This window comes from Gracilinanus agilis, chromosome 1, assembly GCF_016433145.1.
Source record: "Gracilinanus agilis isolate LMUSP501 chromosome 1, AgileGrace, whole genome shotgun sequence".
NCBI lineage: Eukaryota > Metazoa > Chordata > Mammalia > Didelphimorphia > Didelphidae > Gracilinanus > Gracilinanus agilis.
The window spans coordinates 223,845,786-223,872,696 of record NC_058130.1 but is presented as its reverse complement, the minus strand read 5'-3'; the positions used below and the strand labels follow the sequence as shown (position 1 = coordinate 223,872,696).

The 26,911-nt window shown below is 38.1% G+C and overlaps 1 protein-coding gene across 1 annotated transcript in view; it reads left to right on the top strand.

The window, feature by feature from the left end:
* The window catches only part of TMC5 (transmembrane channel like 5), a 75,723-nt gene that overhangs the window by 48,151 nt on the left and 661 nt on the right, over positions 1 to 26,911 (top strand). The window contains exons 14-21 of the mRNA XM_044657465.1: positions 3,788 to 3,883; positions 5,468 to 5,543; positions 5,755 to 5,888; positions 9,900 to 10,073; positions 11,676 to 11,754; positions 13,472 to 13,576; positions 20,775 to 20,840; positions 25,705 to 25,747. Coding sequence (XP_044513400.1) covers positions 3,788 to 3,883; positions 5,468 to 5,543; positions 5,755 to 5,888; positions 9,900 to 10,073; positions 11,676 to 11,754; positions 13,472 to 13,576; positions 20,775 to 20,840; positions 25,705 to 25,747 — 773 coding nt within the window. The remainder of the gene's footprint in view (positions 1 to 3,787; positions 3,884 to 5,467; positions 5,544 to 5,754; positions 5,889 to 9,899; positions 10,074 to 11,675; positions 11,755 to 13,471; positions 13,577 to 20,774; positions 20,841 to 25,704; positions 25,748 to 26,911) is intronic.

Below are 26,911 nucleotides of genomic sequence, written 5' to 3'. Positions count from 1 at the left end.
CAGGCAAGGAGGTTAAGTAATTTGCCTGTTTCTAATGGATTTTCAGTTCCAATTATTAATTTTTCAGTGTGAATATCTTTTAAAAACCTTTCTGTCTCGGAGTCTAGAATTGTGTTTTGGTTCCAAGGCAGTGGAGCAACGTGAATATTTTTACAGTTCAGAAATCAGTGGTTGCTACAAGTTGGTGTTTGACTTACTGTGTGGTTGATTTCCAGCCTTAAGGATATGTTGATATGAAGATCATATTTGAATGTATATGTTCATATATATTCTCTTTGTTTTCTTTTCCAAGAAAAACCTGGTTGTTAATTTTTTACCCTGGTTTCAATCTTACTGAATTATAGATATAGAGTTGGCAGCAACCTCAGGAGCATTCTGGTGAGGAAACTAAGGCCATAGGAAGCAAACTGACTTGCCCAAGACTACATAATTTGTAATCATCATAGATGGGATTTGAAATCAGAATCAATGCTTTATCTCCGTCTGTAAATAAGTTTGTAGTTTAGAGATTATGAACTGTCTCCCTTCCTAGACATGCTGTAGTTCAGCCAAGATGTACAGCTACAGAGGGCCTAGAGCTTAACCATAAAGGGTCGACCTAATCCAGTGTTGGCAAACTCAAATAGAAATGGGGGCCATTTACATAAGGATCTCTGTAAACTGTATATTAATTTAGAAAACCACCTATTAACATTATCTATGTTCTATTACCTGGGCAGCTAAGTGACTCATTGGATTAAGTGCTGGGTCTGGAGTCAGGAAGACTTGTCTTCATGAATTCAAATCCAGTCTCAGATCACACTAGTTGTGTGATTCTGGACAAGACATTTAACTCTGTTTGCCTCAGTTTCCTCATCTATAAAATGAGCTGGAGAAAGCAATGGTAAACCATCCCAATATCTCTGCCAAGAAAGTACCAAATAGGGTCATGGAAAGTTGGACACAACTGAAAAATGTCTTAACAGAAATATTCTATTGCATTTTTATTTACTTTGTTAAATATTTTTCAATTACATTTTAATCCAGTGTGGCCCAACTCAGGAGTATTACCAAGTATGTCTGATACTTCTGGGCAAGACAACCTTAGGAGGCCAGATGTTGGATTTATTTTATATCTGAAAAGAGTCATGAGAGGTCACTTGTCCATCTGCTTATGATAAAAAAAGAATAATACCCCAATCTAGAATGTGGAACTATGGGGAGAGAGGGAAGGAAGCAGCCCTGGTTTTGCAGTTAGGAGATCCAGATTTTACCTCTAGGCTTGATGGGAAATACTACTGTCCATCCTGCCTACCTCATAGATTTGGCATGAGACAAAAATAAGAGTTTAGATAGAGAGAACTCTGAAATTATTCTAAAAGTATAAGGTGGTGGTCCCAACTTTGTAAAAGGGGAAAAAATTAACATGCCCATTTTCAAAGGAGATTAATTTGTTAATAGGATAAGATAGTATAATGAACAAATTGAACAAATTGAAGATATGACTGAGGAAACAAAAGTTCAATCTTCTGAGTAAATACATTTATTAAACAATGCATTCCAATTGCCTAAGAAATTGGGACCAGGTCCCTTCCTCAGCTTAGGGCTGGAACCCAAATACAAGGGAAGATGGATTGTTCTACATTGAAAATAATTAATTAAATAAGACCAGTTAATAAAAAGGAAAGAAAACAACAATTGACAATCTGATTTCTAGTTAGAGGAAGGATTAAGGACTTAAGCTGGGATGGGGACAATGAATAGGTACGATTCCCTAAATTCAAGAAAAAAGATTGTCCCATCCCTCCCCAAGTATCTGCAAATAATCAAAGGAACATGGAAACAATAACTGATTGATCAGCATGGGGCCAGTTTTCAGATAAGACATAGATTGCTTGACATGTACAATTATGAAAAAAACTTTCCTCAGTCTTAGGATCTGACTGCGTTTCTGGTCATCATTAACCTAGGTCCTTGGCTAAGGGTCTCTGAACAGCAGATACAGTTTCCCAGCCATACGAGGCTTGTTCAAACAATACAAAAAAGTTTTCTCCAAATTCCAACAATTGAATAAAATTTTCTTACAGGATAGAACCTGAGCTAGATCCATAATTGAATAGAGAGGGAACCAAGCTAGCTCCAGAATTGAGTCACAAGAAGAGTCAGCATGGTTCACTCAGTTGCCTCAATTAACCACTTGCTAGCCTAATCCCATCAATTTTCTCACAATAGAAAAGTATGACTTTTTTAAAATTCTGTCTTCTGTCTTAGTATCAATTCTAATAAGGTATAACTCTTTAAAGACATATACAGGGCAGCTGGGTAGCTCAGTGGATTGAGAGCCAGGAGACTGGAGGTCCTAGACTAGAGACACGGGAGGTCCTAGGTTCAAATCCGGCCTCAGACACTTTCCCAGCTGTGTGACCCTGGGCAAGTCACTTGACCCCCCATTGGCCACCCTTACCACTCTTCCACCTATGAGCCAATACACGGAAGTTAAGGGTTTAAAAAAATAAAGAAATATACACACAAATGTAATGTTATATGTATAAATTATATATACAAACATATGTTATGTATAATCTTGGTATGAGTGACTTCATCTGGTTCTACCCACACCTATGTCTTTTTTGTACATTGATCCATTATGTATATGAAGTTCAGACAAAATGTTTCTGTTGACACTTTTTATTAAATGTTCATTAAGTGAAAAGTACACAGTGCATAGTACAAAGGTATCATGATAGATCTTTGTCCTTCTCCAGGAAACCCAGAACTTCATTAAAAAGATAGAAATCTATCTTGCTTTCAGTGTACAAATTTTTACCAGATTTTAAACTCTGATTCTTTAAGGGGTTTGGTAACCAGTTTTAAAATGTAGGGTGTAGGAAATGTAGGAAATGTAGGGAAACTCTATGGAAGCAAATGCTGCTAACTCTGAAGTTATGAAAAAGTGTCCCATTGCTGGACTGGAACTTTGGGAATGGGAGGAAGAATGTCTAAGTAAATAGGAAGAATATTTAGCCTGCTTAGGAAAATGGACCTTTTAGTATTTTTTAAAGCATTTTATTTAGCACTTTGCCTTGACAATTTAGAAGGTCTGTTCCTTAAAATGCCACACTTTTACTGTGTTTATAAACCTAGCATCAAAGTTTTAGAGCTTGGAGAGACACAACAAGAGGCCATCTAAACCAATTCCCTCACTTTACAGATAAGGAAACTGAGGCAGAGAGAAATTTAAGTGACTTTTCCAGGAAAGAAAGGAAGGAAATAAACATTTATTAAGCCCCTACTATGTGCCAGGCACTGTGCTAAGTGCTTTATAAATATTATCTCATTTGATCCACACAACAACCCCGGGAGGTAGGTGATATTATTATCCTCATTTTGTAGTTGAGAGAAACAGAGGTTAAGTGACTTGCCCGAGGTCATACAGCTATTAAGTGTCTAAGGTGGGATTTGAACTCAGATCTTCCTGCCTCCAGACCCTGCAATGCTATCCACTGTACTGCCTAGCTGCTGAGATCATGGAATCTGTCTGAGGCAGGATTTGAACACAGGTTTTCTTGACTTTTAAGTCCAGCACTCTATCGCTATATTGCCTCTAACATTAGAAAACAGCAAAATTAGATATCTTCCACATATCCCATCATACATGTTTAACTAATTTACACAGGATTTTCTGCCTTTATTCCAAACTAGTTGATGTGATCCTGTATAGATGGCTGGTGTCCATGGGTTCACTTTCTTTTTTTTTTTTCTTGGAAGTTCTGGATCCTTGTAGATTCTTAATTTTCTCATTTTGCAGAATCATTGGGACTAAACTAATTAAAAGCCTTGGTGTACCAGAGTTTGACATTGCCAGGAATGTTTTGGAGCTGATCTACACACAGACCCTGCTGTGGTAAGTATAAGGAGGAGGGTAAGGTTGAATGAAGCATCTTTAGACCAAGAGCAATTCCCATTCTTTATCAGACCCTCAACATATATACCTTAGAGGAATGTGATGTCAAAATTGGACCACGTGAGGACAGCTAGATCACACAATAGATAGAGAGCCAGACGTGGAGATGGGAGATCTTGGAACTCCCAAGTCACTTAACACCCCCCATTGCCTAGCCCTTACCCCTCTTCTGCCCTGGAACATAGTATTGATTCTAGGATGGTAGCTAAGGATTTAAAAAAAAAATTGATCATGGCATCACCAATGAGTAACTTCTCAGAGTTGGAAGGGAACTTAGAGGTCATCTAATATAGCCTGAAGTTGGAATTTTGTTTGTAGCATTTCTGACAAATGTTCAACCAATCTCTTTTGGAATATCTCCCGAAGTTAAATTATTTCTCAAGATAGCTGCATTCCATTTTGGGTCTGCTCATTGTTGAAATTTTTTTCCTCATGCCAAACCAGGGTCTGCCTTTTAGCAACTTTCCATTTATTCTTCCTAGTCTTACCTTCTGAGGCCGGATGAAAAAAAAAATCAATCCACAGGAATTAATTAAATACCTACTATAAGCTAGATATTATGCTAGACATAAATATTGTCCTTCTTCCATATGACAGTTTTCACCTCCTTGAAGATGACAGATAGCAGGTTCCCCCTAAATCTTCTCATCTCTAGACTTCCCATACATTCTAATTTTTGACAATTGAGGTGACTTTTTTGGCTCCTAGATGAAGTGGAATTGCTACTAGATATTGAGAACCATTTTATGGATCACTTTCCCCTGCTGTTTTTAATTGCTTTTAACCTCAACATGGTATTTTGGTGGGAAGATGGGTGGCATAGTGGATAGAGCTACAGGTCTGGAGTCAGGAAGACCTGAATTCAATACCAGCCTTAGACACTTAGTAGCCATGAAATCCTGGGCAAGTCAACCCTATTGGCTTCAGTTTCCTCAACTGTCAAATGAGCTGGAGAAGGAAATGGCAAACCACTCCAGTATCTTAGCTAAGAAAACCCTGAAAGTGGTCAGGAAGAGAGGCCTACTCAACTAAAAAATGACTAAACAAAAATGGTATTTTAGGTACTTTCTACTAAATGGGAATTGTTTTCTGATTTGGTTTCCAGTCTTGAGAAAGTTAGGAAGACTGGTTTAAAATCTAATGTAGACGGGGGGTGAAGGGGAAAGTAGGAGCATGAATCATGTAACCATGTTAAAAATGATTATTAATAAATGTTAAAAAAAATCTAATGTAGATGCATAATCCTGGACAAGTCATTTAAACTCTCTGATTCTGTTTATGTTTATAATTTTCTAATTTTCTAAATTATAATTTATATTTATGTAATATAATAAGATATAAAATTATAAACTTATAATTTTATTTTTTAAATGGAGATAATAATAGCACCTAGTAGATTATTATGAGGCTCAAATGAGATAATATACATAAAACATTTTGTAAACCCTAAAGCACTATATTATACTATTATAAATATACTATTATGGGATATGCTATGTGAAAGCAGTGATTATCTCTTTGCAGGATTGGCATATTCTTCTCCCCTCTACTGCCTTTCATTCACATGATCACCCTCTTCATCATGTTTCATATAAAAAAAGTGAGTAGTAATATGTTGGAACCCACCAGTGAAAGCAAGCCTGGTTTAGTATTGTGGTTGAAGAAGGAGGCAAAGGCATCTCCCAAAACTACATCTATTTGAGTGTTGGAGAGAAGAGGGTGGAGGGAAGGAGACGTCATGGGGCACCAAAGGTTGAGGCTCAAAAGATACACAGAGGAATTGATGGGCAATTGGATTACTCTTCCTTCAGATTAGCTTAATGATGAACTGTCAGCCTCCAAGCAAAGCCTGGCGTGCCTCTCAGATGATGACTCTTTTTATCTTCCTGCTCTTTTTCCCGTCTTTTACTGGGGTGCTTTGTGTCCTAGCCATCACTGTCTGGAGGTAAGAGCTGACTTTGTGATTATGGATGTTTAATGCCATTTGGGGAAGAGTTAGGTTGGGAGTGAGGGGAAAGAATCTAAGTAATGCTACTGTGGCCTTATTAACTAAAATTTAAATATTTCAGTAATAATTGGGTATGTAAGTTTTTTTTTTTTAAATCAGGCTCATCAAGAGAAAGAACTGTGGGAATAGAAACACAGAAGAAAAACATATGACTTATCATTTGTTTATATGGGTATATGATTTGGGGTTTTGGTTTTAAAAGATTGCTTTATTGCAAAAATGAATAATATGGAAAAAGGCATAAGTGATAACATTTGTATAATCCAATGGAAGGGATTATTGGATCTGGGAAAGGAGAGGGAAGAGAGGAGGGAAAGAAAATTAATCATGTAAACATGGAAAAATATATTTAAAAAAATTTTTTTAAACCCTTACCTTCCGTCTTGGAGTCAATACTGTGTATTGACTCCAAGACAGAAGAGCGGTAAGGGCTAGGCAATGGGGGTTAAGTGACTTGCCAGGGTCATACAGCTAGGAAGTGTCTAAGGCCAGATTTGAACATAGGACTTCTCATCTCAAGGTCTAGTTCTCAATCCACTGAGCCACCCAACTGCCCCCGGGTGGGGGGATATATATATATATATATATATTTTTTTTTTAATCAGGCTTAAAGGCCAGCTGGGTAGCATAGTAGAAATAGCACCAAACCTGGAGTAAGGAGGACCTGGGTTCAAATCTAACCTCAGACATTTTCTAGCTGTGTGACCTTGGGAAAATCACTTAAACTCAATTGCCTGATCCTTACCACTCTTCTGTCTTAGAATTGATATTAGGAAACAAACAGTATTTTTATTTAAAATTTTTTTTAAATCACATTCATGATTTCATTTGTTTAGGGAACTCTTAGTGAGTCAACTTCAACCTGCCTCCACATTTCAACTTGCAATCTTAGAGAACAGTCTGGAACAGTAAGAAATTAAGTGATTTGCCAGGATGTGTCAGAAGCAAGATTTAAACCCAGGTTTTCCTGACTCTGAGGCCAATTCTCTACACACTATATCAAGCTTCCCCTCATAACAAATTTTTCAAGGCTAAGGAAGAAAAGATAAATTTTTTTTTTGTTCTTTCAGTCATATCCGACTCTTCATGACCCCATTTGGGATTTTCTTGACAAAGACACTGGAGTGCTTTGCCATATCCTTCTCCAGCTCATTTTACAGATGAGAAAACTGAGGCAAACAGGATGAAGTGAGTTGCCCAGGGTCACACAGATAGTGTCTGAGTCTAGTTTGAACTCATGTTGACTTCAAGACCCAGAGCTCTAAGCACTGGCCACCTAGATACCCCTCATCTACTAATTAAATTTTGAAATTAATTTAATTTCATTTAATTAATTAAAAATTTAAATGACCTGCAGAAACTTTCAGCACCAAAGTTTTAAGAACTTTATAGCCCAGATGGTATCAGAATTTTTATCTATTCACTGTTGCCATGTGAAGTCATGTCTTATATTCTTTCTTTTCTGGGCTTCTAAGAATGAGTGGAATATACTCAAGAAAAAGGCCAATGGATCAGAATAGATATAAATCTAGCTTACTAGCCTACTAGCTAACTTAAGCAAGTTACTTTATTTACTTCCCTGGCCCTCCATTACTTCATCTATAAAATGAGGATAATATTCGTATTACTACCTACCTCATAATATTGTGAAGCAAGTGCTTTTTACCTATAAAGTACTATATACATGTGAGTTTCAGTAATAATATTACTAATAATTAATGATAAAATAAGGGCAGCAAGGTAGCATTGTAGATAAAGTACAGACCCAAAGTCAGAAAGACCTGAGTTCAAATCAGGACTCAGATACTTCATGGCTATGTGATTCTGGGCAAGTCACATAACTCCATTTGCCTTAGTTTCTTCATCTATAAAAATGAGCTGGAGAAGAAAATGGCAAACCACTCCATTATTTTTGCCAAGAAAACCCCAAAGGGGATCGTAAAGAGTTGATCACAACTGCCATGACTGAATACAACAAATTAGTAATGATAATAATAATAAAATTGAAAGAAGGAAAGATCAGTTTTGTGACTCTAGGATAATGGGCAGTCTTAGAATTAAATTTCTTTCAGTCAAGCTCCAAGAGTTTATTCACACTGATTTCTCATAATTTGATAAAAAGAAGCTGAGGGAGTGGAATACTATAGGAAATGCACTTAGGCCTCAGGGCATATCAGTATTTTTACTCTCAACAGATTACACCAAAAGTGTGAGCAGAACAATTTATACTAACATCAATATTATAAAAATGAACTTTTTGTGGACTTTTTTTTTTTTAATTTTAAACCCTTAACTTCTGTGTATTGACTTATAGGTGGAAGATTGGTAAGGGTAGGCAATGGGGGTCAAGTGACTTGCCCAGGGTCACACAGCTGGGAAGTGTCTGAGGCCAGATTTGAACCTAGGACCTCCTGTCTCTAGGCCTGGCTCTCAATCCACTGAGCTACCCAGCTGCCCCCTTTTTGTGGACTTTTATAAACTAAGGAAGAATGAAATAAGCAAAGCTAGGGGAATAATTTACACAATAAGAACAATGCTATAAAAAAAAGCACTTTGAATGCTGTAAGAGTTATGATCATTGTAGTGACTATCCGTGATTCCAGAGGACTAATGATGAAGCATACTATCTATTACCAAAAAAAGGCAATGGGTTTAGGATGGGAATTGAGCTATAAATATTTTGAGGTACAGCCTTTGGGGGAATTTATTTTGCTTGACCATAAATATTCATTATAAGAAATTTGTTTTTTGAGTTTTTTTCTTCCTTCTACCCCACTCCGAGCAGGTTGGGAGATGGAAAAGTAAGGAAATAGGTTTCTGTTAATTAAAAAATAATAATAAAGAGATAAAGTAGATGGGGGAGCTATAGATATGGAATGTTGCATGTACTTTCAGATGAGGTCACTATGCTATTAGTTTTACTTACCTATTTTGCTTTGTTATAAAAAGGGGAATAATCTGTAAATATATATAATCGGAAAACAAAAGACATCAATAAAACTTAAAGTGAGGGGCAATTGGGTGGCTCAGTGGATTGAGAGCCAGGCCCAGAGACAGGAGGTGCTGGGTTCAAATCTGATCTCAGACACTTCTTTAGCTGTGTGACCTTGGGCAAGTCACTTTGCCCCTATGGCCTAGACCTTACTGCTCTTCTACCTTGGAACCCATATATAGTATTGATTCCAAGATGGAAGGTACGGGTTTAAAAAAAAAAACACAAAAAAACTTAAAGTGACTCCTATTACGATCTCCATTTTACAGTTGAGGAAACTGAGCAGCTGGAGATTAAGGGACTTGTCCAGGGTCACATCTGAACTTAGGTCTTCTTGACTCTGACCCAGTAGCCAGTTTCAGTTGAGAGGAGAGGAATGCTTTAAATATTAGCTTTTTAGGGGGCAGCTGGGTAGCTCAGTGGATTGAGAGCCAGGCCTAGAGACGGGAGGTCCTAGGTTCAAATCTGGCCTCAGACACTTCCTACTTGTGGGACCCTGGGCAAGTCACTTGACCCCTATTGCCTACCCTTATCACTCTTCTGCCTTGGAGCCAATACATACTATTGACTCCAAGACGGAAGGTAAGGGTTTAAAATAAATATTAGCTTTTTATTAGGTGAATTCTCAACTTTTGTTTTATTTGTTTTTAGTTTTTTATTTAATTTTATCATCTTTACTTAATTAATTAATCATCAGATGTAAATAATCAGTTAATTAATTAATCATTAGATGTAATTAATTAATAAAATAATTTTTTTGTTTTATTAGGAGAATTCTCAACTTTTGTAGCTGTTATTTGTATGAGTCCATGGCTGAGAAATCTCTTTCATTGAAAAGTGAAATGACTATCTATAATGATGACATTACAATGACAAAATAATAATGACAAAAGTAAGAGCAAAGAGAAAATAGTCATTTTAGAACCAAAATTATCTCATTTTCCTTTTCTGCTCAGGTTGAAGCCTTCGGATAACTGTGGTCCTTTCCAAGGTCTCCCTTCCATCATCCATGCCATCTACGGATGGATTGAGATACTCAGCAACAAACCTGGCTACTTATGGGTGGTGTGGATTTATCGGAATCTCATCGGAAGTGTGCATTTCTTCTTCATCCTCACTGTCATTGTCCTGTAAGTGGAATAATAAAGTGAGACAAGGAGAAGAAATGTAAGGTTTGGGGGATAGGACTGGGAGGCAGAGGGGAGAAGAAGCAGCTTACTGGAGATGGATTCTTTAAGGCACCGGCATCCTTGAGTTTAGTGGGGAAAGCAAAGGACCAGTCATCAGGAGAAGGGGCTTCTCATCTCAACTATTCCCCTGGTTAATTTTATGACCATAAGCAAACTATTGAACATTTCTATGCTTCAGAAATGAAAATGTTGCCCATTTCTTCTTTATTTTTTTATTGTTTAGTGGTGCAGTTGTGTCTAACTCTTCATGATCATAGATCATAGTCATACCAAATACTGTCCATGGAGCTTTCTTGGCAAGGATACTGGAGTGGTTGGCCATTTCCTTCTCCAGTGGATTAAGACAAAAAGAAGAGAAGTGATTTGCCCAGGTTCACAGCTAGTGTCTGAGGCCAGACTTGAGTAAGGGTTTTCTTTACTCTAGACTCAATACTCGATCCACTGAGTTCCCTAGCTGCCTCCTAAGCAGTGGCTAAGTGACTTGCCCAGGGTCACACAGCTAGTGAGTGCCTGAAACCAAATTTAAACTTAGATCCCCCCTACTCCAGGCCCAGTGCTCTCTATCCACTGATCCATCTAGATCTGTACTTAAGAGGAATGGAAGTAATACTGCTGAACTTATCCGACTCTTTAAAGGATGGACAGAATGAGATCCTGGAACTCCTGGAAAGTGCTTTGAAAAGTTAAAGTTAAACGTGCTGTACAAGTCCCAGGGTTCTTTTTGCTTGTTGTTGTTATTATTAATGAAGTGTTGTTATGGCTTGGTATTAGATCAATTCAAATCAGATAGTATATGTAAGGCACTTTGCAAACCTTCAAGTATTATAAATTTGAAGGATTATTGTTTTTTGATACAAGAGTGAACTCAGTTTCTATAGAGTCCCCTTTAAGAGCCCATTGCTTTTTTAAAAGTGTTTTATTGGTTTTAAAAGATAGTACATGTATAACCCAGATCAAATTGCTTATTGGCTCCAGGAAGGGAGATAATTTGGATCATCTAACTTCAGAAACTTATGTAGAAAATTATTACATGTAACTGGTAAAATAAAATATCTGTATAAAAGCAAAAAAAAAAAAAGAGGTTGGGGGTTATTGGGAAAACTAGACAGTACAGTGGATAGAGTGCCAGATTTGGAGTTGGAAAGACCTGGGTTAGAATTTGGCCTCAGACACTTCCTAGTGTGTGACTTTGGGCAACGTAACCCTGTTTGCCTTGGTTCTCTTATCTGTCAACTGAATTGGAGAAGGAAATGGCAAACCATTCCAATATCTTTGCCAAGAAAACCCCAAAACGGGGTCACAAAGAGTCAGACACAACTGAAGTGACTAACAACAGTACAAGAATACCTATAGAAGTCCTGCTTTTCCCTGGTCATCTGTACAATATAGTGGCAACTCCAGCGTGGGGGGAGGGCATTGTCCTCCTTAGAGGTAGGAGCTGCCTCCAGGGTTCATTGTACTTCCTTCTTGACTTTGTTAGCAAAATATCACAGATCCCTGCCTGAATTATTTGCATGTTTTTGTTTTCTTCTTTTGTTTAAGGATTATCACATATCTTTACTGGCAGATAATCGAAGGAAGAAAGATCATGATCAAACTCCTACATGAACAGATCATCAATGCAAGTTTCTTACTGTTCTTGTTGTCTTTTTCTCTTTTAAACTTGAGATGGTCAGAGAAGTTTTCTCTGGGTCTCATGTGGCTCCTGCTAAAGCAGGCATCCTTTTTTATGAACTGGATTTCAGGATAATTGGTTTCTTTTATAACCTCGTGTATTTTATGCATTTAAAAAATTACCCAAAGAAGGAGCCAAAGGGGTCCATGAAAGAAAGAAGTTTCTGTGCTAAAAATATAAAGAGATAATAAATGTTTCTAGTGGGGACAGAGGAAAAAAATGTGATTCCCTTATTATAAATGTCATAGGGGTTATCATTGGACTAAAATTCTGTATAGTAATAAGGTTATGGTTAGGTCACTCATTGGCCTATTGATTGATATGGTTAGGCACTGGGGTTTGATAGTAAAATGGATTTATTTCTTCCATCATGCATGCCAGCATTATCATACAGCTGTCATTGCTGGGAATACGTTTCTATGTACAGTGAGAGGTTTTAGTAAATCATAGTCTAAAAGACTTGAATCTAAATCACCTGAGTGATAAAACTCAGAAGAATTTAGGTTATTCCAGACAGAAATGGAGCATGGGCTGGCCCCACACATGCACGAGTAGGTATATCTGCTTAGAATCATAGAATCTTAACATTTGAAAGGGTCTCCAAGGTTACTCAGTACAAGCCATACATGAATTATGAATCTCATCTTCAATCATTGTTTGGTAGAACAATCCTCGAAGAGTATCTCTTGTCCACAGTGTCTCTTGGCCTGAAAAATACAACCCGAGAGCCACTGATCACCTGGGTAGGGCATTGTGGCCAGGTCTTAGTTAAAATACACATATATTAATACTTGGAAGAAGTTTTCCTGGACCTATTCTCTTGGCACAGTTTACTTTATTAATATAACTAGTTGATACCTTGTGCTTCTTAGCATGATTTTATTTTATTTAAAACCATTATCTTCTATCTTAGAATCAATACTAAATATGGGTTCCAAGGTAGAAGAGGTGAAGTGACTTGCTCAGGGTCATACAGGTAAGAAGTGTCTGGAGTCATATTTGAAGCCAGGACTTCTCATCTCTAGGACTTATCTATTCACTGAGCCACCTACCTGTTTCACTTAGATTGATTTTAATGGACAGGACAATGCAAGATCAGGGCAAGATCTTGGGTAAGTGGTTGGAGAAGGGGCATTGCATGAGAATGAGTCAGGAAGGGCAGAGCTAGGATTTCCTACCAGAATTGGGGGGGAGGAGGATGCTAAGAGGGATAAAAAAAAAAAGCAAGAGTAATATTGTTTTATGTTTGTCATTATTTTGCCAAAAATGTCTAAGAAATATGTCTACTTCTATCACCAATTCCAAAAGTACCTCCATTTTCTAGATTTAAAGAGGTGTACCACATTCGAGAAGGAAGAGAAAATGAGGTATTAGTGATTTAGTTAAAATTTATAACAAGTCCATTTCACATCAATAAAAACAGGTTGGTTATCCAAATCCTTTTCCCCCAAGATTACATGATTCTTGTTGTCTCCCTTCTTCTTTCCCCTCCCTCCTCCTGGAGTTGACAAGCTAAGCTCACTGTAATCAACTCTTCTAACCCTCTCTCTAAACTGAATGTGTTAATAGGGGACAAAAACCAAACCACTTCCTCTTTCTAAGAGTCTTCCCTCACTTTTTCTACCTACTCCACACACAGTCATACCATTTTTATTTTGTACAGGAGGGAAAAGACAAGGTATTTCTTGTGGAGAAGCTTTTAAAGGTCCAGGAGGCCCAGAAGAAACCAAGTCCTTTCTCACTGTCTCTAGAAAGAAGGGAAGTTGAGGTGAGTCTCAAGTCTTGGTGCTGAATCCAGGATTCTCATTGAATCTTTGAATGTGGAATGGTAATGAAAAGAACACTGGTCAAAGAATCGGAAGGCATGGATTCTAATCCCAGCTGGGGCACCAAATGCCCGGCTGGTCTGAGAGGCAAAACACTTATGCTCTCTGGGCCTTATGTCCTCAATCAGGTTTTAGACTTTCTTTTCCAGATTACATGTTGATACGATTTTCAATAATCTTTTTTCTAACATTTTTCAATTGGTGTTCTCTCCTTCCCTCCCATCCCTTCCTCCTTCCTAAGGTGGAAGGTAATATTATATGGGTTACACATGTATTTTCATCCATGTTTCCATATTTATCATATTGTAAAAGAAGACATATACTGCTTACACTAGAGAAAAATTCATAGAGGAAATAAAGAATAGAGAAATAAATAAGAGGATATAAGAATAAATAAATAAGAGGAACTAAATAAGGAAATGAAGAATGGCATGCTTCAGGCTACATTCAAACTCTGTCAGTTCCTTCTATGGCAGTGGAGAGTCTTTCTCATCATGAGTCCCTGGACTTGTCCTGGATCCTTGTACTGTTGAAAATAAAGTCATTCACAGCTAGCCATGGTACTTTGTTGCTGCTAGTTACTATGTACAATGTTCTTCTGGTTCTGCTCACTTCACTTTGCATCATTTCATATGAGTTTGGTTTTTTTTGGTGATCACCTTGTTCTTCATTTCTCTTTTTTTTCATTTAATAATTTTTATTTTTTTAGAAACATTAACATGGTTACATGATTCATGCTCTTACTTTCCCCTTCATCCCCCCCCACTTCCTCCACCCCCCCCATAGCCAATGCGCATTTCCACTGGTTTTAACTGTTCTTCATTTCTTAAGGCATAATAGTATTCCTTCACAATCATATACCACAACTTGTTCAGGCATTCCCCAACTGATGGACATCCCTTCAGTTTCCTGTTTTTTGCTACCACAGAAAGGGCTGCTATAAATATTTTGGAAGAGGTCGATCTTTTTTCTCCAATCTTTTACTTCTTTGGGCTTACAGACCTAATAATTGTGATGCTGGGTCAAAGGGTATGCAGTTTTATAGCCTTTTGACATGGTTTCAAATTGCTCTCCAGAATGATTAGATCAGTTCACAACTTCACTAACAGTGTATTAGTGTCCCAATTTTTCCACATCCCCTCTAACATCTGTCTCTGTCTCTGTCTCTGTCTGTCTGGCTGGCTCTCTCATCTCTAATTATTCCCTTTCAGCTGGCTTTTCCCCTGCTTTATGGAAATAAAGTTCACTCAAGTGCTTATCCTTGATCTCTCCTCCTCTTTGGCATTTTCCATGTGCCCAGCAATAGAATTAACTACAATTCTAGCATGCTTTAGGAAAACCCAGAACACAAGAAGATCTCAGCAGACAAAAAAGAATCAACTGACTGCATCACAACTTTGCAATATAATCTAAAAGGGCAGAGCACAAAGGACTTGGTTCTAGAGTCAGTGAGACTCAAGATTGAGTTCTGGCTCCACTACTTACTATCTGGGAACCTTACACATTCCCCATCTGTAAAATGAGGCCAGTTTCACAGATATGCCTTAGCTAGGTTGTGCAGTGGTTATGGTAAGCTCAAATCTGGCCTCAGACACTTTGAGCTGTGTCACTCTGAGCAAATCCGTTAAATTATCCATACAAAATATTTTGCAAACCTTAAAGTTCCATAAGCTATGTAAATGCTAGTTATTACTATTAGTCATCAAATTTAAATCCAATTACTTATTTAATTTTTATTTTACATTTTAATTAAATTTAAAATTTAAATGTTAATTGCTTTAATAAAACCTAATTGAGGGAGCAGCTAGGTGGCTCAGTGGATTGAGAGCCAGGCCCAGAGACAGGAGATTTTAGGTTCAAATCTGGCTTGGAAACTTCCTAGTTGTATGACCCTGGGCAAGTCACTTAACCCCCATTGCCTAGTCCTTACTGCTCTTCTGCCTTAGAACCAATACACAGTATCAATTCTAAGATGGAAGATAAAGGTTGAAAAAAAAATCAAAACTAATTGACCTGCAACAAATATGATGGTTTGAAGGGATAGTATCTCAGAAGACAAAAGATGAACTGAATTAATTAGGCTGGCCAATATGATATGCCCATAAAGATCAAGGCAGAAATGTTGAAGATTCCAGTGCTGCCTGCAGCAATTTAAACATTAGAATGTTAGTCTACAATAAAGGATGAAGGGAGGGCAACTAAGTGTCTCCTGGATAGAAATCCAGGCCTGGAAATGGGAAGCCCTCAGTTCAAATGTGACCTCCCACTTCCTACCTGTGACCCTGGGCAAGTCACTTAACCCCAATTGCCTAACACTTAGTGATCTTCTGCCTTGGAACCCATACTTAGTATCAATTCTAAGACAGAAGGTAAGGGTTTAATTTTTTTTTTCCATAAAGAAAGGCAGGATTTTGCTGCATTTTTGAACCCCACAAAGTAAGACGGTTGTGTAGAAAGCACAAGAGAATCACAGAATGAATTAAGAGCTCTTGAGAATGCCTGTCAGGTCACCAACGGTGAGGAGGTAGTTGTCCTATAATGAGAAACTGGGGAAGTCTAAATAGCAAGGATGGTGAATAAAAAGATGGACTGCCCGACTTAGTGACTAAATCCCAGAGGACCACCAATAGCCAGAAAGGAATCCCAAAACACCATAAAACCAAACATCTGATCCTTTGGACAAAAATGGAAAAAAAAATAAAAACAACACAAGTTCCTTAATCTAGGAGTGGGCTGGTCTATACTCTCATCATGTTGAAAAGCATCATATCTGAAAATAAAAAAATGAAACTGTGTTTACGATTTATAATCCAATACACTAACAAACTTTATCTGTTTTCAAGGTTCAACAGTGTATCAAAATCATTCATTAACTGAGGAGTCACTAGTCCACATATGTTGGAATTAGGTGATAATTTTTGTTAGAAAAGAAATAGAAAGAATGGTCTTAAGAATTTAACAGCTAAATTTAGTAGAGGTGGCCATGCAGCCAAGCTAAGAGAGAACTGACCTGGAAGTTGAGAGCCCAATTCAAATCCTGCCAGTGACCAATACTGACTTCATGTACCTGGGCAACTCACTTGACCATCATTGTCCCCAAGCAGATTTCTAAGACTAGAAATTTCAGAGAAGGTGCCAGTCTGCCCTGGTAGATGGAGTTTCTTACCTGTGTTCTGAATACCAATGAGATCAAAGGTCCAGTCCAAGAAAAAAAAAATCTAGTAGAGGAGACCAATGCATATGAGATGTGGAAACCATAAATGGAGCCATTCGTTCATTTAACAGTAACCAACATTTGTATGGCAACTTTGTAAACGTTTATAAAGAATTTTGTATAAGTGATGCCATTTTAATCCTCACCATAACTCAGAAGGGTAGCCTGGCACAGTGGATAGACTTGGAGTCAGAAAGATCTGAGTTCCAAACTCACCTCAGACACTTACTAGTTTGTTTTTTCTTTTAAACCCTTACCTTCCATCTTGGAATCAATGCTGTGTATTGGCTCCAAGGCAGAAGAGTGGTAAGGGTATGCAATGGGGGTTAAGTGACTTGTCCAGAGTCACACAGCTGGGAAGTATCTGAGGTTAGATTTGAACCCAGGACCTCCCATCTCTAGGTGTGGCTCTTAATTCACTGAGCTACCCAGCTGCACCCTCACTTACTAGTTTTATGAATCCTTGGAGCCTCAGTTTCCTCATTTGTAAAATAGGGTTAATAATAGTACCTGTTTCACAGAACTGTTGGGAGGATAAAATGAAACAATATTTGGACTTGCAAAACCTCAAAAAGCTATATAAATATTAACTGGTATTAAGTGACTTCTCCAGCATCCCACAGCTATTAAATGTCACAAGCAAAATTCAAACCTGGATAATCTTGATTTAATCTAGCATCCTAACCACTACTTCATGCTGCTATCATATGGGTAGGAAAAGGAGCACTCAAACAAGAGATAGGAGATTTGAGATCTAATCCCAGTTCTGTCAGCTGTGTGATCTTGGACAGGTCACTTCCCATAAAATTGTCATAAGGATTACATAAGAATTATGTAACAAAAATATTTTGTAAACTAAAAAAGGCCGCACAAAAGAGTGTCTTGTAGGGAACTAATATGATTCCTGCTGCCAAAATGAAAGCTATCTATCGTCATATGAACAAATACTCTAAATCTCTATAGATGAGAAAAATGCAAATTAAAATAATGAATTAAATGAAATTAAAACAACAATGCCCAAGACTGATTTCTGAAAATTCCCAAAGAGCAGGGAACATTTTCTGAACATGTGGTTATGGTGATATGAAGGAAGAACCAGTGATCTCCAAGTGGGCCCCAATATTAATTTTCCCTACTGTGGAAACTATATTCTTCAAATACCAGGAATTGGTCACCTAATTATCTCACTTTTTAAAGTGCTTCAATTTCATTTCTCCCTTGCTTTATTCTTTTACATTCTCTGACTGCTCCCCCATTTTATTTTCTAACTCCTACTTTATCTTTCTCTTCAGTTTCTTCCTCTGTCTCCTTTGTCTCTGTTACTCTTTCTCCCCTTTCTCTCACCATCATGGCTTCCATCCTTTCTTCTCTCCCTTCATTCCACCCTTGTTCCCCATCTCTCTTTTCTCTTCTCCTGTCTACTCATCTTACCCTCTCCCTGTAACTACCTCGCCTGTCTTTCCCTCAAAACCATGAGGGATATACTGGATTAAAGAGGAGGCTAAAACCAATGCTAAAGTATTTTGCCAGCCTGCACCATCTGCATTCTGTAAGAGAATAAAATGACCCCAAAACCAGAACAAAACCTCTTGGCAACCTTGAGTTACTTAAAAGCACAAAACCTTAGAATCAACTTCACCTGTCAGAATATTAAAATTGTAGACGTTTAGAGTCTATGGCCAGATTCTGATTTTGTACAAAATCAGTTTTGGGAATTAGGAGAGGAAGGGGAAAGGCCCAGAAAAAAGATATCCCTCATCTTTCCAAGTTAGGGTTTCTCCCTCTCCAGGACTAGGGAAAGAAACAGATGATAGAATATAAAAGACAGTGGATGTAAAATTGACTCCCAGATATTCTAAGCATTTTGTAGTTATTTTGAATAGAACTTTATTTTCTCCTGGATTTTATTTGCTATATAAAATGCTTTTGGTTTTTGTAAGTTTAGATTTTATATGGTGCCAGATCCCCTCCAGGATCTGTCATTTTCCTTTTCTGTCATATTGGCCAATATGATAGGTGTGAAATGGTACTTCAGAGTTGTTATAATCTGCATTTCTGTAATTTATAGTGATTTAAAAATTTTTTTAATTATTTTTTTAGAAAAATTTTCCATGGTTACATGATTCATGTCCTTACTTTCCTCTTCACCCCCCGAAACACCTCCCCCCATAGCCGTCGTGCATTTCCACTGGTTTTAACATGTGTCATCAATCAAGACTTATTTCCGTATTATTGATAGTTACATTGGTGAAGCCGTTTCAAGTCTACATCCCCAATCATGTCTGCATCAACCAGTGTGTTCAAGCAGTTGTTTTTCTTCTGTTTCCACTCCTGTAGAAATCCTAAAGAAATCAAAACTATCAATTTAAAGTGATTTAGAGCATTTTTTTTCTTATGACTCTTTGATAGCTTTGATTTCTTTATCTGAAAACTGCCTGTATTTTTCTTTTCTTCTAATCTTGGCCATACTAGTTTTATTTGTGCAAAATCTTTTAAATTTAATGTTATCGAAATAATCTGTTTTATACTTGGCAATGCTATAGCTCTTGTTTGATCATAAATAATTTCCTTATCCATAGATTTGATGGTAAACTATTCCATGCTCCCCTAGTTTACTTCTGATGCCACCCATTATATCTAAATCATGTATCCATCTTGGTATATGGTGGGGTGATGTTGATCAATACCTGTTTTCTGCCCAACTGCTTTCTAGTTTTCCTTAAGTTTTTTTTTTAATCAAATAATGAGTTCTTGCCCTCAAAACTGGGAAATGAAATTGTTTCTTAAAAGTCAAGAGCTAGGGCAGCTTGGTGGCTCATTGGGTAGAAAGCCAAGCCTGGAGATAGGAGTTCCTGGGTTCAAATTTGACCCCAGGCACTTCCTAGCTACATAAACCTGGACAAGTCACTTAAACCTAATTGCCTTGCACTTATTGGTCCTCTGCCTTGTGATAATACTTAGTATTGATTTTAAGACAGACAAGTTAAGGGTTAAAAAAAAAAAAGCCAAAAACAGGCATAACCTTTGACCCAATAATACCACTACTAAATCTGTATTTAAAAAAAAAAATCAAAGATGGGGGAAAGGTCTTTCTCATACCAAAATACTTATAGCAGCTCTTTTGTGGTGTTGGCAAAGAACTGGAAACTGAAATGTTGTCCATCAACTGGGGAATGGCTGAACAAATTGCAGTATATGATTGTGAGGGAATACTATTGTGTCATAAGAAATGACAAACAAGATGATCACCAAAAAAACCAAAAAACTTAGAAAGACTTATCTGAAGTGATGCAAAATGAAGTCAGCAGAATGATGTGAATATTGTACACAGTTAACAGCAATAAAGTATGAAGATCAACTATGAATGACAACTGTTATCAGCAGTGCAATCCAAGACAACTCCAAAGGACTCATGATGAAAAAAGCTATCCAACCACTGCTATAGAAGAAACTGACAGGTTGAAGCATATCATTCTTTACTTTGTTTCCTTCTTAATTTTTTCTCTAGCATAAGCAATATGTCTCTTCTTTTACATCATAATGAACATGGAAAATATGTGTTGTCTGACAACATATTTACAACCTCTATCATAATATCTGCTGTCTCAGGGAGGGAGGGAAAGATCATGGATGGCAAAATGCCAAAAAACTACTATTAAAAATTGTATCAACATGTATCCAGTGAAAAAAAATAAAAAATTAATAGGCTAGTTCCATTAAAGGAAGGAAGGAAGGAAGGAAGGAAGGAAGGAAGGAAGGAAGGAAGGAAGGAAGGAAGGAAGGAAGGAAGAATCAACCTAAGCAAGTCAATAGATCTACTACACAGAAGCAGAAATTCTTTCAAATAAGACTTTTGATCCCAGTTACAGGGCAAGGGTCCAAGCTGTATGATTTGGGAGCTAACAAAAATATTCTTTTATATGCAGAGGGAATCTGGTACAAGCCTGGATAGGGTGGCAGCAGATATACCAGAAAGAAGCAGATATTTTCAGGTAAGAGGCTGAATGTCCAAGCTTAAGCCACTCTACCTATATCTCACTTCTTAAAAGATGGGGAAGGGAGAGCAGTTAGGTAGTGTAGTAGAGTCCAGGAGTCAGGAAGACCTGAGTTCAAATTTAGATTTAGACACTAAGGACATAAGTGATCCTGAGCAAGTCATTTAACCTCTGTTTACCTCAATTTCTTCATTCTAAAATACAGATAATAATAGCATCTAACCTTGAAGATCAAATGTAATTATTTTTATTAAATTATTAATTTGTATTTATATTATCATCTATGTTAATTAATTCAATTAATAAATTTTTAAAAGTTATCATATAAATAAAAGTTAACTTTTATTATAAGAGATCAGTGTGTCTAAACAGAGCTCATAGAGATAAGATTTCTACAGGGCCTGGGAGGAGCCCATAAGTTCACAGAAAATACTTTTTCTTAGCACTATACTCTGAAAAATTACACATACCCGTCCAAGTGGGCTAATTCTTTTTTTTAATTATATTATTATTATGAATTTAACAAATACCAAATAAAATGGACATTTCTAGGTATAGTAGAGCAGAATAAGTTGATTGCACATAAAACCATAGGACTAAGGGCAATTAGTGGAAGTTGTAGAAAGAGAAATTTAGGTTTGTTGTAAAGAGAAACTTCCTAGTAATCAGAACTATCCTTAAGTGCAATAGATTGCTTTGTGGAGTAGGAAGGCAGGAGGGAAAAAAGGGAAAGATGGAGGGAAGGAAGGAAGGAAGGAAGGAAGGAAGGAAGGAAGGAAGGAAGGAAGGAAGGAAGGGGAGCAGGAGGGAGAAAAGGAAAGAAGTGTTTTTTAAGAGTCTACTGTTATGTGCTAGGCACTGTGGGTGTTATTATGAATCTCATCTTTCATTTGAAAGCAATGGAGGAAGACAAGGTTAAGTGATTTGCCCAGGGTCCCAACCACCAGTATCTGAAGCCAAATTTAAACTTAGGTCTTCCTGGTTTCAGGCCTAGTACTTTATCCAGTGACCCACCTAATTGCAAGGGTGCTCCCCTGCATTTGATGTATTAAAATGAAAAGCTGGAGGCAGCTTGGTGACTAAGCCAAGAGTTGGAAGATCATGAGTTCAAATCTGACCTCAGACACTTCCTTGCTGTGTGACCCCAGAGAAGTCATTTAACTCCAATTACCTAACCCTTACTGCTCTTCTATATTAGAACCAATGATTAGTATTGATTCTAAGATAGAAGGTAAGGGTTAAAAAAAAAAAAGTTAAAGGCTGAGTGACTACTCATGGATGTTGTAAAGGGGTCTCCTAGGCTGGATGGCCACTGAAGTCCTTTCCATTCAAAGGTCTTGTGTGAGAGGACTTTTGCCCTAAGTTACAGAGCAAGTAAGTGCTGAGTCTGTTGCATTTAGGTGTCAGGAGACAGAGGTCACAGGCTGGTTTTTCCAGTTCCAATATGACTTTATTCGTCCAAACAGAAAGATCCAAGGAGAGACCTAGACTGACTGGCTAACACGCCAAACAAAAGCCAGGTTTCTTTTTCAGAGTAAAATGCCTTCCCAAAGTCACAGAGCAAGTCAGCGGTGCAGCTGTTTCATGGATGGGCAGCAGCAGGACTAAGGCACATTTTCTTATACCTATAGAAGGACTCTAAAATAACTAGACAGTAGTACTAGAAAAAGCAACATTTCTTTTAAAGTAAGATTCTTAATCAAAGCCACGGCATAGTTGAATGGCAGGGCTAGTTTGAACGCCCAGCTCAGCTCTCTCCAGATGCATCTAACATTCAGTGTAAGGACCTTTGGGAAGTTTGGTACAGATCCTGGTAAAGCAAGCCTGTTAGGGGATCTTATGACAAAGCAGACTGGGCTGAGGATGTGGGCCTGGCAGAGGAAAAGGAAGCTGAAGCATTTGGGGAGGAGGTGAGTCCATTTTTGTGGCATCCCAGGATTGGAAGGGACTGAAATCTTACCCTGAATTAAAAGAAAAATACTGATCCACAGTAAAGATTCATTTCTTCAGATCCAATGAATTTGAAATTTGTGTGTATTTTGGGAAGTGTCCAGGTGAATTCTAGTCAGCCACTATAAAATCAGCAACAACTTGATAGGGCAAATAATTGCTAGGAGGAGATAGGAATGTTCAGTCTATTCCAAAGAATGCACAGGCCAAACCCTCCAGGGGCACTTATCTACATAAAAAGTTATTCGGGTGATAATAGAAACCATTCTTATCTCTTTCTTAGAGAGATATGGTGAGTCCTCCTCTTATCCTCTACTGACTATTTAGAAGGTCAGCTAGTGAGGAAACCACTTTATGCATATCAGAAGTTGGATTTGTCAAGAAGAATCCCCCCCTGAGTCTCTTAGGAAGCTCCTAATACTGTGAAATCATTTGGATTCAGATGGACACTTTATGAGATTGTTATTAGGAAAAAAAGGGGAGACCTTGACTGGCTTTAGGGATGAAAGCAAAAAACAAGGAATAAGGAACATTTGCAGGATACATGTCAGTTATCTTGATTAGTGCCAGAAGGGTTTTGGGTTATTCTGTCAAGGGAGGAATCAAAGGCCTCACACAGGTGCTTATATTTTTTCATTTCCCTGGAGAGTCCACGGATGAACCACTAAGTCAGATATCATAAGGGATATTGTTCTAGGCCAGTCAATTCAGGCTAGTCTACTGCTTCTGGCTTGGAAATGGAACATAATGATGCACTCATAGACTATATATATATATATATATATAGCCATCACCCTGGGAGTAAACTTCTAAAGGGAAGGGATGTGTCAACCCTACCTACTTCCAATTAATTAACTCCTATTCACTGGGCAAGTGAGCCAACATGGTCCCTTGGAGTAGACTAATGAGGCAGCATATGGCAAGCAAGTCAAACTACCACCACCATATTTTTTTATTTTAGTAACAAATTTCCAAATGAGTTTTCCAAAGTTATATGATCCATATTGTCTCCCTCCTTTCCTCCCTCCCCGCTCCTGAAGCTGATAAGCAATTTGATCTGGGTTATACATGTATTACTACACAAAACATATTTCCATATTATTCTTTTTGAAAGTGAATAATCTTATAAAACCAAAACCCCCAAACATATACCCAAATAAACAATGGATAAATCATATTTTTCCATTGGCATTCTGACTCCAGCAGTTCTTCCTCTGGAGGGAATAGCATTCTTTGTCATAGGTCCCTCAGAATTATCCTGGATCATTGTTTTGCCGTTAATAACAAAGTCTATCACATTTGATAGTTCCACAATATTGCAGTTACTGTGCCATCATCATCTTGACCACCATCTCCCCCCAGTACCTTGAGATTAGCAGCCTTGAGATTAGCAGAGTCTCCTTGGCCATTAGACCTGTTTCTAGCCCAGCCCCATAACTATCTTCAAGGGTAGAAATCATTTTGAAGAAGAAAGGGTTCAATTTCCTTATCACTATCAGCAACAGCTGCTGACCAACTGCCACCAAAAGGCAGAAAAAGACAAGAGACTTAACTGCATCGCCCAGACCAACCTTACATCTGTCATCCTGGATAGGAAGGAACTCCTATGGCGAAGGACTTAGTCCTTCTCACCCAATGTCAACCAATTGCAACTAACAGGGTATGCAAGTGAGTTTAGCGAAAACAGCAAGGTATCAAGAGGGAGAGACAGAAGGTCTTATGTGCCATACAGGTCAACCACCACCACCACCACCCTGATCGCCATCTCCCTTTAAACCCCAATGGCGTCAGCTCAGGACTCTGCTTTTTAATAGCAATGCTCCCAGCTCAGTATTGGGGTACCATATAATTGTAACATCCAGTTCTTCCTTCCCACGACTACCATCATCCCTCTTCCTAAGAAGCCAGGAAATCGCCAGATTCTGCCGACTATTTATAGGCTAGATTCATTCAAGGTTCCAATGAAAGATTAGGATAGAGAGAGAGACTTTAGACATTGAAGCAGATAATTTTCTTAAAATCATCTTTTTTTCTAAATACAATCAGACACTCAGCAGTGATATATATTAACAAGTATGGCTCGCCAGATCCTTGAACCTGGGGACAAAATCAGGTTGCTAACAACAGACCACACAGGAATGAAAACTCCAAAGAGCTCATTTATATAGGATTCAACAGAAAGGGAGACTTAGAATATTTAAGACCAGTTTGAGTTTTGAAGTCTGTCTTAGAAATGCAGCCTCATCAGCCCCATTTAGTAGGTCCAAGATGACATGGCCTGAAGCCACGTTCTAGGAGCTTGTCTTTAGCTTGATTGCTATCAGTCTTTCTTACTCTAGGAGTGTGATTTGGGGCTCATTTTAAACCCATTGTGGCTGTATAATATTTACATTGTCTACCTTATAAGGCAATTATATAAATATGATCTATTACTTTTTTTTTAAACCCTTACTTTAACATCTTAGAATCAACACATTGGTTCCAAGGCAGAAGAACAGTAAGGGCTAGGCATGAGGTTAAGTGACTTGCTTACAGTCACAAAGTTAGGAGGTATCTGAGGCCAGATTTGACCCGGACCTCTCCTCTCTAGGCCAGGCTCTCAGTCAAATCACTTCAACCCAATTGCCTAGCAGCCCCAGACCTATTACATTTAATAGTACAAGGCTATCAAATTCTCTTACTAGTGTAACAGGAGCTATGGAATTGTGGTCCCTGAGATCTTTAGGAGACATTTTTAATAACATCCTCTATTATCCTTCCCATTTTTTTTGTTTTGTTTTATTTGGGAAGTGGGAATAGCATTTAATAAACATTAAATATAAATAATGCGCTAGAAAGAAGGGCCTAAGCTCTGTTCCTTCCAACAAAACTAATAGTATTGTGACATTCTTGCTTTTCATTTTCTTTTCAGAAGCAGAATTTGGAATTAATGGAAGAAAATTACCTTAACAATGGTAAGTAACTGAACTACCAATCTGTCATAAGCAAAGGGCTAGGGGCAACTAGGTGGCTTGGTAGATTGAGAGTCAGGCCTGGAGACAGGAGGTCCTGGGTTCAAATCTAGCCTCAGACAACTAGGAAGTATCCAGGGACACATTTGAACCCAGGTCCTCCAGACTCTGGATCTGACACATTATCCACTGAGCTGTCTCCTTAATTGGGAAATAGGTTAATGTTGTTTTCACTTATACCTATCAAACTGACAAAAAGGATAAAAAAAATAATGGAAATGGATTTGAAAGGATTATAGGAAGACAGACATAACAACACACTGTAAATTGGTCTAGATGTTCCAGAAAACAATTTGTGATTATGGAAGAAATATTGAATTGTTGGTAACTTTTGGTCCTAGACTTTCCACTCCTGGGCATATGCCCCAAGGAGATCAGTGACAAAGAGATAGGGACAGGGACCATCACTGGACTAACGATGCACTAGCATAGGGAAAGTACCAAGTGGAAAAAACTCCCCCTACCAATGTAGATCAGTACCTCCTCTGCAATTTATAGTCTTAGAATTGGTCACACAACACTGAGACATTAAGAGATGAGCCCAGAGGGCAGTTACAGTTAGATGACTCTGTGGGTAGAGAGTCAAGAGGTTCTGAATTCAATCCTGGCTATGAGACCCTGGGCAAGTCATTAAACCCTTACCTTTTTTCTACCTTAGAACTGACAGTATTGATTCTAACACAGGAGGCAAGGAGTGGGAGAGAGGAAGGGAGCCCAGGGAGAGGGGAGAGGGAGAAAGGGGTGAGAGAGGGAATAAGAGAAAGGGAGGGAAGGGAGGAGAGAGAGGGAGGAGGAGGGGGAGAGAATGTGTCCAGGATCACATAGCCAGTATATGTTAGAGACAAGACTTGAAACTAGATCTTCTCTTTTCAAGACTTTCTCTCTAGGGGCAGCTGGGTAGCTCAGTGGAGTGAGAGTCAGGCCTAGAGACAGGAGGTCCTAGGTTCAAACCCGGCCTCAGCCACTTCCCAGCTGTGTGACCCTGGGCAAGTCACTTGACCCCCATTGCCCACCCTTACCAATCTTCCACCTATGAGACAATACACCGAAGTACAAGGGTTTAAAAAAAAAAAAAAGACTATCTCTCTATCCACTATGCCATGCCAC